Here is a 15,364-nt window from a genome sequence, read left to right as displayed (position 1 = left end):
GTTCAACCCCCAATGGCAGCATCTCCAGGCAGGCCTGGGAGAGACACCCTGACTGAAACCCTTGGAGAGCCGCTGCCGATCAGTGTAGACAATACTAGATGCACGTAAGGTTCTGACTCAGTAGAAAGCAGCTTCTTACGATCCCACGGCAAAACAAGGCATCACGTGACATGTAAATATAGAAAACTGCATGTCCCGGCCGAGTTTGTTTCCTTCCCCCTTTTGGCCACGCCTCTCCCTTTGGCCACGCCCAGATAGGCCTGGCTCTCTTTCCTACCCCTCCATCTGCCTCCGGACAGACAGGCGGCTTCTGATAGGCCCACGTTTCGAGCCGGCGGCCAATCCGTGGAGGCCACAGCGGCGCCGCGAGGAGGGCGAGGCTATATAAGGAGGGGGCCGCGGATGAGGAAGTGAAGCGTAGCTGTTGGAGTGGTGGAAGCGAGAATTAGAAGCGGAGACTCGATGGCGGAAGCCCCGGTAGGGCCCGGCCGGATTCCGGGAGGCGAGGCCGAAGGGGAGGAGGTCTCGCTCGTGGTCAAGAGCCCCGCGCAGCGGCACCCCGACCTCCGCCTGACCGCCCAGCGCTCGTGGAGCGTCCGTCGCCTCAAGGCTGAGCTCCGCCGCCGCCACCCGGATGCCCCGGTGAGTCTGCGAAGACTCGCTCTCCTCCTCGTCCTCCTCCTCATACGGCACTTCCCCACCTCTTCCTTCCTTCCTTCCTAATTAATTAATTAATTATCTGTTACGGGCTACACTGCTCCTGGGCGGGGAGGCTCTGTTTGAGAAAACACTCTCCTATGGAGCCTCCAAATTCAGACGCAGCCTAATTCGGAAGCTGCCAGGGTGGGACAGGCTGGGGTTTTTCTGCCTTTGTGCTCGGCTATTGCTGGCGACTTGGGAGATGTGAACTTTTAAAGGGGCGAGAGTAATGTCTGAGGGGTGTTGATAGTGACTGGGCGGGGGCCAGAGGCTGAAGGCATGGACGGACGTAAAAAATACCATTAAGCCAGCCTTCCAGATTTTGGGGCTACAACTCCTAACGCCCCCCCGGGAGCGCTGGCTGTGGCTGTTGGGAGCTGTAGTCCAACAATATCTAGAGGGCTGCATGTCTGTTTATTTGCATTTATGCCCCAGCATCTTCTCCAAAGATCTCAGGTGGTACATATGATTCTCCCTCTCCTCATTTAATCCACATAACAACCCTGTGAGGTAGGTTGAGTGAGTGACTGGCTCCCAAGGTCACACACAGTAAGAGCTTCATGGCCAAGTGGCGATTTGAACCCTGATCTTCCAGGCCCCACTCTATGCACTACACTGTATGAAGCAGAACAGGAGATTGATTTTTAATCTCTTCCCACAACCCTCCTTTTTGAAAATTTAGGACTCTGAAACCAAATATGGCCTTGAATGACAGCCTTCCTGGATCACATCTGTGGCCCTTCTAGCCCAGCTTTCCGCCACCTACAGTGGCCAACAAGTTGTTTCATGGAGGGCATGAAGGCAGAAGTTTTTTCCTGCAGTTGCTCTCCTGAGACTAGTATTCAGTGGCATACTGCCTGCACCTGGAGGTTCTATGTTGCTGTGGAGTGGCTGGTGATAAACCTGGTTGTTGTCTAAGATCTTCCCTCTGTCATGGAATATTAGTTGCTGGGGAGACTTATGGAGTTGCACTTTTATTCCACTTAAAAGATTTCCCATAGGCATCTGGCTGGTTACTGTCAGAAGAGAGTGGACTTGAAGGGCCTTCAATCTGATGTAGCAGCACTCTTAACACTATGAAAAGATTAAGCTTTGCTCTTGCATTACTCATTTTTATTTATTTCATGAAATTTATACAACACTTGATTGCGGGAGAACGCTTCAAAGTGGTTTGCATGGTACCTGCCACCATATTCACCATAGTTCCTTTCTTTCAACTCTTCCCCCAGTCACTGATTTTTGAAGCCTTTATCTCTCTTACGCGCAAAGGCTTTTTTCTGTTTTCTGTTTGCTTTTTTATGTATCCATTATGTACCTTGGCTTTTCTCCAGTGATCTGAGTACATGGTGATATCTGCTCTTTCTACCTGCAGGTAGGTTAGGTTGTGTGGTGGAGAATGGCTCAAGGTGCCTCTATGACCTTCATGGCCAAGGAGAGGTTTGTCTCCGTGGTCCAGTGTTCGTTCGCTGCATTGGCTGTTCTTCCCCCAGTTCTACCTCTCACCTTATTTCTTTTTCCTCATCCACTTTCCCCCTCCTTTCATAGTTGTTCTTTCTGCTTAGGCTGGTATCTCTGGTTTCTGCAGCCTTCTTCCTGTTCATGTTCTCTCCAGGCATCTTGGCCTGTACGTACTCTCTAAACAGGCCTTTATATAGCAGCAGTTGGAATCTTAACATTTCTCACCAAGGACTAGGAAGCTGCCAGTAGTGTTTTAACAGACTTTGGAGCATAGAATGCCTGCAAGTCCAATGTGGTGATTTTGATTAAAGTCATCATTGTGATCATATTGACCTTTGTCCCCCCTTGCTGTTTATCCGCTTAGTACTGGGGTGATATATTGCTTTTGCCAAGTGTGATTTTTTTCCATCACCCATGCCCAGAGCAAAAGGCTCCCTCCACATCAGCAAGCAGTGTTACATAACCAAACAGTCTGGGCACCTCTTGGCAGCTGGTCATTCTGTTCTGGGAGCCTAAGCTTCTTTGAACAGGGTTTTTTTTCACTCTTCTGCCAAACAGATGATGCAATAGGGCTTAGGTCTTACTCACTTGTCGCTCTTGATTTATTACATTTGGATGTCAAATGCTGAAATTGCTGAATTCATGGCCAAGGCAAATGACTTCATCATTTTGTGGCTTACAATAAATGATCAGAGATCCTCTGTCTGAAGAAGCTTAAAGCAGCAAAAATCCCCTTATGAACATATGGGGTTATTTTTGTTCCATTCTATTTTTCAAATTAAGAAGCAACAGTACTTTGTCACTTTCTTTGCAATGCAAATGACCCAGCTGGTAGACCAGTTTGCTATTTTGGCAAGGATGATTTGAAAAACTAAAAAAGGATTATTAGTGCTGCTTTTCTCTAGTACAACTAGTAGCAAATGCTGTGTTTGAATTCAAAACAGAGTGGGACAGCCACGTAAATGTTATGAAACTAACTCTTCCCTTTTGGTCTGATACTGACACTACTTCACAATGATTTAGTTTGTTAGCAACAAGAAAGGATGGATCCAGCTAGTAAGTCTAGTTTATTTTATTCTTCATTCAGTTTACAAGAATGACATGACCAGCATTTGATCCTCCCATTGTGCTAGGCGCATTTTGCGACAAGAATTTCATTAGCACGAGCAGTTTCTGAGCTCTGGGTGCAGTACTGGGCCTAAGATTTCAGATTAAAACTGCAGAGTGGAAGGAAAGGAGGACCTTTTTCTGTCTCCCCACTTCCAGCCACTCTCTGAAGACTGGAGAAGAGACGCTCTTAAGAACGTTAGGGGGGCAGGCAGGGGAAGCATGGCTTTGTTTTTTGCAGTATTCAGATGAGGACTAGACCATGTGAAAAATGAACATAACTTTAACTGCAGTTCATTCATTTTCAGCTTTGTAATGTTATATTTAAAAAAGTATGCCTAGACTTTCCATTGTTGTGCCCATAACCTAGGTTTAAGGTGCCATTTAGCTCCTAGCTCTCATATCTCAGTTTCTAACACTTAACATGACTGATACATTTTGGCACAGCAGTTAAAATATGGTATGTTAAAATAAAAATTTAAATACCCTAATTCCCAGATTAGGTCCTGGGACATGCTAGTGTACATCAAAATTAAATTAAATGCTCCTGTGCATTGAGTACCCACCCCCAGAAGATGCCACCCACTCTATCTTATAGATAAGTAAAGCTTACCTTGTTATTTTCTAACAATGAAAACGGATTTGTCTTCACATCCATTCCCTCTGCTAGCATGGTTGCAGCGGTGGGGGTTCCTGCTGTGGAATTCATACTCGACCCTCCAGCAAGTAAATTTGTCTCTCATAACACTTCAGTCAGGCCATTTTGAAATTTCCAGTAATGCTGCGGTGTCAAATTACTTCTTCACAAGAACTGCAATTTCAAAGAAGTGTGGCACAGTTAATTTACTTAAGAGCAAAATAGGGAGTTACCGGTAATTCTGAGATTGAAATAGTCCTACAGAAACCCCATTTGCAATTAGAGAAAAGAGTTATAATAAGGTTCCTAACTAGAGATAGTGATTGATACTGGCTTCTGTCAACTTGGCCAAGGTTTCTCATTGTTAACTGGAGGTAGAGCTTTGGTCAAAGTGGACATTCTTGTCTGATTTTCCAAGTGGCTGACCATTGCACTTGTCCAAAACACAAAATAAGGACACAAAGCTAGGGCTAAAAAAATGAATTAAAGGCTTGCTGATGGTGGGTGCCTTGTCTATCAACATCAGTATCTTGGCTTATATTAGAGGGTTGTACTTTGTGCCCCATAATAATATAATATTTTTTTATTTATACCCCGCCCTCCCCAGCCAAGGCCGGGCTCAGAGCGGCTTACAAGCAATAATAAAAACAAGATGAATGATTACAACTTAAAAACAAAAATAGAACATTAAAATAATGGAACATTAAAATATTAAAATGTAGCCTCGTCGCAGGAGGAGAAGGAAAAGAAAAAAGAAAGAGAGGGAGGGAGGGAATCAAATTGGCTCCAAGCCAAAGGCCAGGCGGAACAAATCTGTCTTACAGGCCCTGCGGAAAGAAATCAGATCCTGCAGGGCCCTGGTCTCATGAGGCAGAGCGTTCCACCAGGCCGGAGCCAGAGTTGAAAAGGCCCTGGCTCTGGTTGAAGCCAATCTAACTTCCTTAGGGCCTGGGACCACTAGGGTGTTGTTATTTATGGACCTTGAGGCTCTCCGTGGGGCATACCAGGAGAGGCGGTCCCGTAGGTATGAGGGTCCTAGGCCGTGAAGGGCTTTAAAGGTCAAAAGCAGCACCTTAAATCTGACCCTGTACTCCACCGGGAGCCAGTACAGCTTGAAACGCACTGGGTGAATATGCTCCCATGGCAGAGACCCCGTGAGGAGCCTCGCTGCAGCATTCTGTACCCGCTGGAGTTTCTGGGACAGCTTCAAGGGCAGCCCCACGTAGAGCGAATTACAGTAGTCAAGCCTGGAGATGACTGTCGCATGGATCACTGTGGCCAGGTTGGGGCGGGAAAGGTAAGGGACCAACTGCTTGATGCAGCGAAGGTGGAAAAATGTCGCCTTGGCTGTTGCTGTAACTTGCGCCTCCATGGAAAGGGAGGCGTCAAGGATTACACCCAAACTCTTAACGGAAGGCAATGGCACTAATTGGGCCCCCGCAAGACAAGGGAGTTGGTCCCTCATCCCCATGCCATCCCGACCTAGCCATAGGACCTAGCCATAATGTAAGTCCAGTCTTACTTTTCACTCTCACTCAGTCACCAGGTTGATGAAACAGGTGTGGAGTTCTTAGATGTGGGTACGTCTGAAACTACATCTTCCTTTTTGGGAATATGTATCCCAAAAAGGTCTTCTCTGACCTGACAGCATGCATCTGTTCTGCCTCCTAGAAGTCCAGCAAGCAAATCCAAAGTAGTTTCTAAGCATTACTATAATTGAGGATCTCAGAAATGCTGAAATGCATAACTTGTTCATGCAGTAGCTTTGTATTACAAATAAGTTTGCTACAAGAAGGATGGAATGTAAATACTCCAAATCAGACAGTTGTGTTTTTTTTTTGTTTTTGTGTTGTTTGCAAAGGTGCTTTGTTAAGATGGAAGTTGCATAAATAAATATTGCACATGTTAAGTTCTGCATGGCTGTTCTGCATAATTCAACAGAATGGGTCCTGACCAACCATTGTGTTCTCTTCCTTTTAAAGCCTGAAGACGTTCAGAGACTGATTTATTCTGGGAAGCTGTTACAGGACCATCTTTACCTGCGAGATGTGCTTGCCAAGGTACTTGGATGCTGCATGCTACCAGCATTGCTTTTGTTAACTCTAGTGGATCAGCAAGTAAATGCAATAAACTGAACTCTTGTTTGAAACTTATTTTGGTTTATATTTCAGCAGGATCTGGTGCATGCTCTCCACCTGGTGTGCAACTCAAAACTGCAAGAAACAGACGTGAAGGTATTTATAAACTGATAAGTTGTTCAGATTTCTACCTTATCTTTATCCACAATTTAGTTATAGTTCCCCTTGGAGCTGTTACTACAGCCTTGTAAGAGCATGAATATTGCATTACTCTGTAAACCATAGCAGGCCCACCACTTGCATCTGTTAGAGTCCTGGGAAGCTCACTATTAGGCCACAAGAGAGGTAACCACTCCCAGAGGTTTGGTGCCTTTGCTGCAGCTTTGTTTTTAGCTGTCATGCTATTGACACACCCAATCCTCAAAGACTTTGGAGCTTCAGCTTGAAAACCATCTAAATTAGTAGCCATCTCTGAAACTTGTGGCCTTCAGAATTAAGCTGTAATGGTTCTCTCCCTTACCTGGCGGAATGGAGAGAACCAGTGGGATTTGGTTTAGCTCTGGATATAAACTCTATAGGAAGGACAGAGAAGGGTGATGATTTCAACTTGCTGGTTTCACTTTTATCCGTGTGATGGTTATATTTATCATAATGTTGAAGTAAAGCTGTTGCTGGGATGTAAACATATTGCACCCGTCAATTGATTCTGCTTGAATAGTTGTTACCATACTTGCTATGCACATTTGTGTCTGCACACCTGAAACCTTCTTCTTTCTGTTTGGGGAATAGGCCCTCAGGGAACATGACTGACAAGGGGATTTCATTTGGATGCCAGGGGGACTTCTCCTCAGCTGTATTCTGCTATTCTGTTATCAGTCTGGTAGAACTGTCTCAGAAACCAGCACACTTACCAAACGAAACAGGAGCAACTTATGTGTAGCACTTAGGTAGCAGAGTGCCCTCATAAGGTGCTTTGGTGGGAGCAATCGAGATTCAAGCAGAACTTTTCCAGAAAAAGTTGTTATTGAAAAATTGTGAGGCAAATTACTAAAGTCTTGTCACAGAAGGTGGTGTGGGGAGGGAGAAATGAGGTGAAGGCAAGCCAAGAGCGGTTGTGTGGTGGTGTTTGGGGGAGGAAGGAACAGGGGTGAAACCATGGGGGGAACAAGTTATACCTCCCCTTCCTCGCAATTTGTCTGAAAATCCTCTTAAAAGGGAGGGAGAAGCTGCCATGCAGACACATTCTTAAGTTTCAGCTGATCAATGTTTTCCTCAGGTTGTTGAAGCCAAGCATCAGCCAGCAGCCTTTAGCCAAGCCCCGCCTTTGCTTCCTTCAGTTCATGCTTTGAGTCAGACGGACATCCTCGGCAACCAGCCCCTTGCAGCAGAGAATGCTGGCAATAGGTAAGTGTGGTGTGAGTGGCTCGGTTCTGCCTGTTGGGTACCTGCCTGTTGCCTGCTTGTTCAGACAACTTGCTGTTGAATCTGTGTACCCTTGAGATGGCATCTATGTACTCTCTTGGCAGCAGCTGGTGCCACTGGCCTACTACTGGAATGGGTGCCTAGCAGTGCACCCTAACTCCACATGTGAGGTACCACTTTGGGGAAAGCAAAGAACAACTGTGCAAATGAGAGAAATGCCTGTCTCTCCTTCAAGCCTTTGGCTTTGACCTTCTCCAGCACCCAGCACAAATAAGTAAATGCCTCCCTTCTCCTTGCAAGCCTGCTTGGCATGTGAGAGGCCTTGGGGAGGAGAGAGAGAGAGAGTTGGTGGTGAGCATAACTAGCAGCTGGCTACCAAGCCAAACCAAAGACTCCTGAGCCCCTAGTATAGGGATAGTCAACTTGGGGCCCTCCAGAAGTTGGACTACAGCTCATGCATCCCTGATCATTGGTCATTCTTCTTGAGGGTGATGCGAGTTGTGGTTCAGCAACATGAGGCCCAGTACGTCAGCATGTTTTCCCCAATGGAACTTTGACTGCAGCACAGTTTAATTCTTCCTTCTGATTCGTTGGTGATGCATTTTATTTAAAATGTTACAATCTAAAAGGCCTGACACACAAGGATTGGGGAAGAAGGGAGGGTGAGGAAGGACACCCAGGGACGAGTTCCTTGTTGTAAGGACTATGTAACCAACAGCTGGAATGGAAAGAGCTTAGAGAGAGGAGCCACAAATAGTTAGTCTTTTACCAGAGCAGAGATGCAGAAACCCTGCCAGTCCATTCTCTTTTCCACTTCAATAGCCTGAAGATTAAATGCTGATAAAACATCCTTGGCCTGGAGGGTACAGCATTACAAAATCCTTGCCATATAATTTTCAGTGAGGGCAAGGGAGAAAAAATAGTATGCCTGTCCTGATTAAGCATGTTTTCTTCTCCTCTGCATCAGATCTGCACCGGTGCAGCACTGCTTTCAAGGCTATTCATCCTATACAACATACCGCATGCTGCAGTTCTGGTTCCATCAGTTTTATGCAAGACAATACTACATGCAATAGTAAGTTGCTGTCTTCGTTGTGATCTATTTCTACAAGGAGCTAAATCCCAAGCATTTTGACAAATTTGCATACTGGTGTGATGTGGCTGAAAAGCTAGGGCTCTCGCCTGTATGTATTCAGTGTTAGCTTATATCAAACCCCTGGCACAAATAAGCTACCCTTGAAGTGCTCCTGTTGTTGGCTTGCTATTTTGAGGCTGCCAATTTGTTTCATGCACACCAAAGTTGAGCAAGCTCTCACCAGCTTTCTAACTGAGCTCATGACTTTTATCTTGCATCTAGCATCGCTGCCAGTGCTGTTTCTGGTGACGTATCCTCTACACGAAGTACGCAGGAGATCCCAGTTGCAGCCCCGGTTGTGGCCCCAGCTCCTCTTTCTGGTCCTTTTCCTGCTGAAAACCAGGCCGGAAATCAAAACGTTCCCCCTCAGGTAAACCCAGGGGTGAACCAGAACCAGAACCTTCGCATGAATGCCCAGGGAGGGGCTTTGATGGAAGAAGAAGAAGAAGGCGGCAATCGGGATTGGCTGGACTGGCTCTACTCAGCAACCCTCTTCTACGTCTTCATCAACATTGTGTATTTCTACTCCAGTATGAGCAGGCTTCTCATGGTGATGGTGGGCACCCTGCTGATGTACCTGTAAGTTTCTTTTTTTTTTTAATAATTTTTTATTAATTTTCCAATTTTTAACACTAAACAACAACACACAAACATCAACAAATACGAACACACACACAAAATATCATTTCTTAACCTCATTTTCATACACCTCGTTTCTCGGACTTCCCCATACCTCACCCTTTTTGCATCCTTATTTTACAGTTTTTCAACAACCCTTTTTGCCAATTAAATTTAAACTCATTGTCATTCTCAATTTCACCTTAAATCATCAAACAGTTTTAGCTGCAATTCTGCATCTTCCTTCCCCTTGACATTTTATCACTCCTCTATTTTACAACAGTTTTTAAGATATAGTTTAAACTTTTTCCAATCTTCCTCCACTGTCTCTTTCTCTTGGTCGCGGATTCTGCCGGTCATTTCTGCCAGTCCCATAAAGTCAATCACTTTCGTCTGCCATTCTTCCAGTGTGGGTAATTCTTGTGTCTTCCAATACTTTGCTAGAAGAATCCTTGCTGCTGTAGTGGCGTACATAAATAAAATCTTATCCCTCTTTGAAACCAATTGGCCAACCATGCCCAGGAGAAATGCCTCCGGTTTCTTGTGAAAAGTACATTTAAGTACCTTCTTAATTTCATTATAAATCATTTCCCAAAAGGCCTTAATCCTTGGGCAAGTCCACCAAAGGTGAAAGAAGGTACCTTCGGCTTCATTACATTTCCAACATTTATTATTGGGCAAATGGTAAATCTTCGCGAGCTTGACTGGGGTCATGTACCACCTGTAAATCATTTTCATAATATTTTCTTTTAAGGCATTACATGCCGTAAATTTAGTACCGGTGGTCCATAACTGTTCCCAGTCCGCAAGCATAATGTCATGACCTATGTCCCGTGCCCATTTAATCATAGCTGACTTAACAGTTTCATCTATTGTATTCCACTTCAGCAAGATGTACCTGTAAGTTTCTGCGGCCTCATCTTATCTCTCTCACTTTTTACCACTAATCTTGGTGCACATTATTTTAAAATAAGTGTCTGCTGGGGGAGACTAGTGGCCAAGTGTGGACATGATGTCAAACTGTGATCAAGGCTTCGGGGTTGCACAGTTGCTCAGCCTGGCCATGAGAAGATAGTGAGAACGTACCACCTAAGAACACAGGAAGCTACCTTATATATGAGCCACACCCTGTCAGTCTAGCTCAGTATTGTCTCACCTTGGCTGGCAGTCATCTGCCAGTATTTCAGGCAGGGCTGAAAGCCTGCCCTACCAGGAGATGCCATTGGGGACCTAGATGCAAAGCAACAGCCTCCAACCTATGGTTGGTTGACAAAATATCATTAACATCCAAAGTGGAGGGCAGGGCAGCTTAGTTTTAACCACAACTTGTTAACATGTTGGGATCATAAACCACAATTTAATTTGCTCCACTAAGCTTATTTCTTGGTAGGCTTTGGTACAGAAAACCATGGTTTACAACAAGAAGTGAAAATTTCCTATTATGGCTGGCAGGGAGCAGGCCTCTGTATATAAAGCTAAACTGTGGTTTCCTGTTTTATCTGAGCTGGCCCACAAACTCCCCTGGACATATTTCTGCAGCTCCCTTTAAATAGTTGTAAGGAGGCTAGTACTTCAAACATCTACTAAAATACCACTTGTGAGGGTTTAAAAGGAAACATGCACCACAGGTAAAAAATATCTTGTTTTGCAACCTGTCGCTCATTTTCACTGTTGCACATACAAGAACTGTAGGCTAAACACTGACGTCTGAATTTGTCCTAGTAAACTGTCCTCTCCTTTGTATGCATTTCTCACCTGTGGGACTGTAGCACAGACAGCTCTTTACTGAATGCAGTTTTTATACATTAGCAACAGTAAAAGCTCCTCAGCTTTTGCAGTTTGTTGGTAAACTTGGGTAGATAGCCATTCAGTTTATGTTGGCAGCCCTTTAAAGGGACACTGATTTGAACAAAATAACTGTCTTTGGTCTTTTTTATTTAGCAAAATTTATAAGCTGCTGGATTGTTTTAAAAAATGAAAACCTCTTCAGCAGTTTACAAAAATATAAAAAACTAATAAAATTACTGATAAAACAATTAAAACCTATTAAACAGTTTCAAAAGATGATTGCAATCAGCTGCTAAAAAGAAATGAAATGTAACTTCCACATGTCTGGATAGGCCTGATATCAATAGGCAGGGAGTTCCAAAGTGTGCTTGTAAGAAAATGGTATTTTAATATGGCTACAAGTATTATAATAATAATATAATAATTTATTATTTATACCCCACCCATCTGGCTGGGTTTCCCCAGCCACTCTGGGTGGCTCCCATCCGAACATTAAAAACACCTGTGCCAGTTATGCAGATGGAAGCAGTTGAGTGGGCATATATGGGATAAGGTGATTCAGCAAATAACATTTCCCACCTTGAAAGTCACATTACGGATGTCATGCAGTGCACAGAACTCTGAGCTGTCTTCTATGAAATAACTTGAAAGGCTTGTACAGCAGGGGCTAAGTCAGTTGCTCTCTTCCTGTCCTTGAATATTGAATGGAGACTCCCATGCCAGATGGGTTATCCTGACAGAGGGTTTTTTCAGACTTCCTTTTGGCATTCTGTCTTATACCTCACTGGTTTTGTCTTCTCAGGCACCAGGTTGGATGGTTTCCTTTCAGGAGGAGGCCAGCTCAGCCTGCTGAGAACAATATTCCTCTCCAAGCAGCTGTTAACCAAGACCAAAACAATAATTTACAAGTAAGTTCCTAACAGAATACAATTTCATTCATAAGCATAATTTTGAATGGTCTGATGAACTTTCCAGCTCAAACCTAAGCAGCTCAGAATGAATGCCACTCGTTCAGAGGGACTTGCTTCCTGGATAATTAAGCTTGTTTAGGGTTTCAGCATTGCCTCAGTACTGTACTGTTTCTAAAAGACCTCTGTATATTCTGTCCACATATCTTAAGTGGCTTGGCGCTTATGTACTGTAAATTGTTCTGTGTGACAAAATAATTTAGGATGCAAATTGTGCATTCGGTATTGGCTTCCACTTAGCACAGTCGACGTGCTAAAATTATGTTGTAGAACTTGAGATGAATCAAGATGTTGAATCATTTGTCGAGCATTTTCCTGATTTGGTGGTGCTGGTTCTACTGTACCACATAATGCACTCCATGCTTTGTATGTGAGACCCAGTGCTGGGCAGCACCAAATGTTTTGTTCCTTCTGGGGTGGGGCATTCCTTTTTTCAGGCAGCCAAACCATCTCCAGCTCCTGGCTCTTCCTGTTGACTGAAGGCTTTGGAGACCTGATGATGGAAAATGTCCATCTCCCAGGCCCTAGATGTCACTGCTAACGTTAAATGTGTTGTAATGTGTTGAATTAATGCAGCAACTGTGTGCTATCTCAGAAATGGTTTTTGTATCCTGCATGTTGTTAATACATGCTTGGAGAGCAGGTTGCTCCCAGCTTCTAATGAGGTCCTTGCATGAAGTGCTCTCCCTTCACAGAGTCTGCCTAGCCAAATATATCTAGTTCATGTGACTTATGGCAAAGTAAACCTACAACTGGTAATATTTGCCAGTGTCAAATCTAAAGCTACCCGGGAAGAAAGCCATAGCACTGCTGGAGAAGGTCAGTTGATGATCCTGTCAGGGAATTATTACATCTTTCTCTTTCCTTGGTTTAGCAGGAGGAAAATGCGGGGGGTCAGGGTGAAATGGAGGCACCTGACACCACACCAGAGAGTCAACCAGCACCGTCTTCGTTCATGAGCACTGCGTGGCTTTTCTTCAAGACTTTCTTTGCATCCCTCCTGCCTGAGGGACCCCCAGCTGTGGCCAACTAGCTGGCTGCTTAGCCACACAAATAGCCAGTAAACTGCAGCTGTCTGTTTGCTGTGAGACCTTTGGCTGAGCGAGGACTGGACTGGACACCAGTTTGAATGCTGGAAGTGGCCTGGTACCAATGGATGAAAAGGAATTACTCTGCTTTCAGAAGCGAAAGACAGAGATTGCAGCAGCCATAAGACCAAAGTACAGAGTGCCAGTGAATTGTATGGGAAACATTGAGTGAAGGCCTACAGCAGTGTGCAATTCTGTACTGAATGCAAGTAAGGCTGTTGATGGACCAAGAGTGAGAGAAGCACATTGCTTCTGCTGGTGTAACTTGATTCCTGTTGGAATGTATTTCATGCTTTAATTACACTGAGTGTAGTATCTTACGCAACCAGTGAATTGCTAGATATGTATTATAAGAGTTTTACAGGGAAGATTTATGCCAAAAATAATTAAAAGCTGTGCTTGCGCTCAATAAATGTAGGGAGCTGTTTGCATAAATAGCTTCCTACTGAAGATTCAGTTGAGCTTTTTATACTAAACAGTATAGCAAGAGCAACCAACCCACATGTACAGGTTCATGTCAAGAACTATCACCCAGTTTTATCAGTTGGAGTGATCATGTAGATCCAAGCATTCTTTCCCTTGATAAAATCTTCCAGGCTGCTTTCTGTTAGGACTTCTGATAAGCATCTAATCAAAAATATTGTCAGCTGTTTTTGACACCACCTTACAAACTCAAGATATCTGCAAACTAGAGTCTTTTGCAAGCAAGGCTTAGAAAGACGATGGCCCATCTGTCTGTTCCTGAATTTCAGCAGCGGAATATTTCTCTGCATTCTTTTTTTTGTGCATTGTATTAAATGGGTTTAAAAAAAGAAAAGTCTTCCAGAAGAAGTTCTTTAAAACATGCATTATGTTACTAGCTTAATTTCTAGTGGTTTGTATTTTAAAATAAGCATGGAACTATGCAAGTATAAAGAAGACCTGGGAAAGGAAATAGGTATTGAAAATGTCATATTCACATTTTAAAGCTTGTGCTTTTAAAGGGTAAATTGCTTAAGAGCAATATATTTTGTGCCTTTGGGATCTGGAGATGCTTTTCCTTTGCTCCTTATACTTTAGGAGGCATTCCTGATACCTCCATTTCTGTTAATCTTTGGCTTGCATCTCCTAAAACTTAATGAATTTGCATTGAGAATCTTTTCAGCTCAGGGATAATTTTTCTTAGATTATCTTAACACACAGGGCCATTGTCCTGCGTATACATTGTGAATATCAAATGATGCTGAATTTATATTTTCACTATTGCAGATTGTAAGCCTTCAGTTCATATCAACTTCATCTGTACAGCTGACCACTTTCTCTTGTATAATATCTGTTGAACAAAGTTTAACACGCAATGACTTAATTTTATTAAACTTAGATATTGCTGTCTAGCCGTTCATTTGTCGGTCACTGCACAGGTAAAACTGTATAAGAAACACTGTCCAGTCAGGCATTAAGGACAAATGGTATAACTGAGTGGCTGAGAATCTGAACTCCTTTCCCTCTACTTCTCATTACCTCGCTCGATTATCTGGCAGTCTGTTCCAACTTTACTCCAGGTCTGCGATGCTGAAGTCTGTCATCAGTACTTCATCATAAGATTAATAAGACAAGAAGAGCCCTGCTGGATCACACTTTCTGGGCAGTGCTGCCGGCAAGGCTGTTGAGAACTGTGCTGCTAAGACGACAAAAGCTCCCGTCCTTCACTTGTAAGGATAGAGAAAACACCAGTCTCTGGGAAACAATTGAGGAAATAAAGTGCATGTCGTACATACAAACAAACAAACAAACCCTCAATCAGTAGTGGCAAACTGCTGGATATATTTTGTGAGATGCAGCCATGAAATTCGCTACTTGCCTCGGGAAGGTAGTGGATGCAGGCAAGTAGCTATGCGGCAAAATCTTCCACTGTTCCTCCTTTGCCCCCTCCCCAAGTTGGTACGGTCTGTGCAGCGGTAGGTGCATATGCAACTCAAGTTCCCCGGATGGTGGAATCTGCAGGGGGTGGGTTTTCAGCTGCTTTCTGGGCTGCTCACAGTAAACGGATGGTGACCCTTTGCAACAAAAGTGTTTTGCATCAAAATTGTGAAATAAACATATACAAATAATTACAATGGAGCATTTCATTTTCAAAACAGAGCCTGAGTCTGCAATTGAAGAAAATTCTCTAAATGAAAAGGCAGCTGCTGATTTTTGGGGTGTCCTGAATTTTGTTGGTGTATTTCTTGTGGGAATTTTCTGCTCAGGTATAAATATAACTTGGCCAGCCTTGGCAACCCTAGCAGCTGGACTTGGTTGGTTGAGGTGATGCCATTTGCTCATTACCCTCCAGGCTGCAAGGAGCTTGGGCAGGGTAGCTGTGTCTGAGTCTAAAGCACAGGCAT

The 15,364-nt window shown here is 43.9% G+C and overlaps 1 protein-coding gene across 2 annotated transcripts; it reads left to right on the top strand.

Moving 5' to 3' along the window:
* The first annotated feature begins 401 nt into the window (after positions 1–401).
* Positions 402–14,371, top strand: HERPUD1 (homocysteine inducible ER protein with ubiquitin like domain 1). Of its 2 annotated transcripts, none has more exons than XM_081872466.1 (8): positions 402–642; positions 5,884–5,961; positions 6,073–6,135; positions 7,256–7,383; positions 8,369–8,476; positions 8,759–9,115; positions 11,745–11,850; positions 12,788–14,371. In XM_081872466.1, exons 1-8 carry the CDS (start codon positions 463–465, stop codon positions 12,941–12,943), a joined length of 1,176 nt encoding a protein of 391 aa, XP_081728592.1. In that variant the 5' UTR covers positions 402–462; the 3' UTR covers positions 12,944–14,371. The 2 variants fall into 2 exon arrangements, with proteins under 2 accessions (XP_081728592.1, XP_081728591.1); XM_081872465.1 differs by having other exon boundaries at positions 403–642; positions 12,785–14,371.
* The last annotated feature ends 993 nt before the right edge of the window (positions 14,372–15,364 follow it).

Source organism: Podarcis erhardii (genome assembly GCF_964252035.2).
Source record: "Podarcis erhardii genome assembly, chromosome: 7".
Classification (NCBI taxonomy): domain Eukaryota; kingdom Metazoa; phylum Chordata; class Lepidosauria; order Squamata; family Lacertidae; genus Podarcis; species Podarcis erhardii.
Note: the sequence above shows the minus strand (reverse complement) of the source record. Positions and strands in the feature narration are given on the sequence as shown.

What these genes read in the sequence shown, in the direction of transcription:
- HERPUD1 (XM_081872465.1), top strand. Translation starts at nt 463, where the DNA reads ATGGCGGAAGCCCCGGTAGGGCCCGGCCGGATTCCGGGAGGCGAGGCC. An exon ending in TGCAAGAAACAGACGTGAAG is followed by an intron (nt 6,136 to 7,255) that starts GTATTTATAAAC and finishes TGTTTTCCTCAG; the next exon opens with GTTGTTGAAGCCAAGCATCA. An exon ending in ACCAAAACAATAATTTACAA is followed by an intron (nt 11,851 to 12,784) that starts GTAAGTTCCTAA and finishes TCCTTGGTTTAG; the next exon opens with CAGGAGGAAAATGCGGGGGG.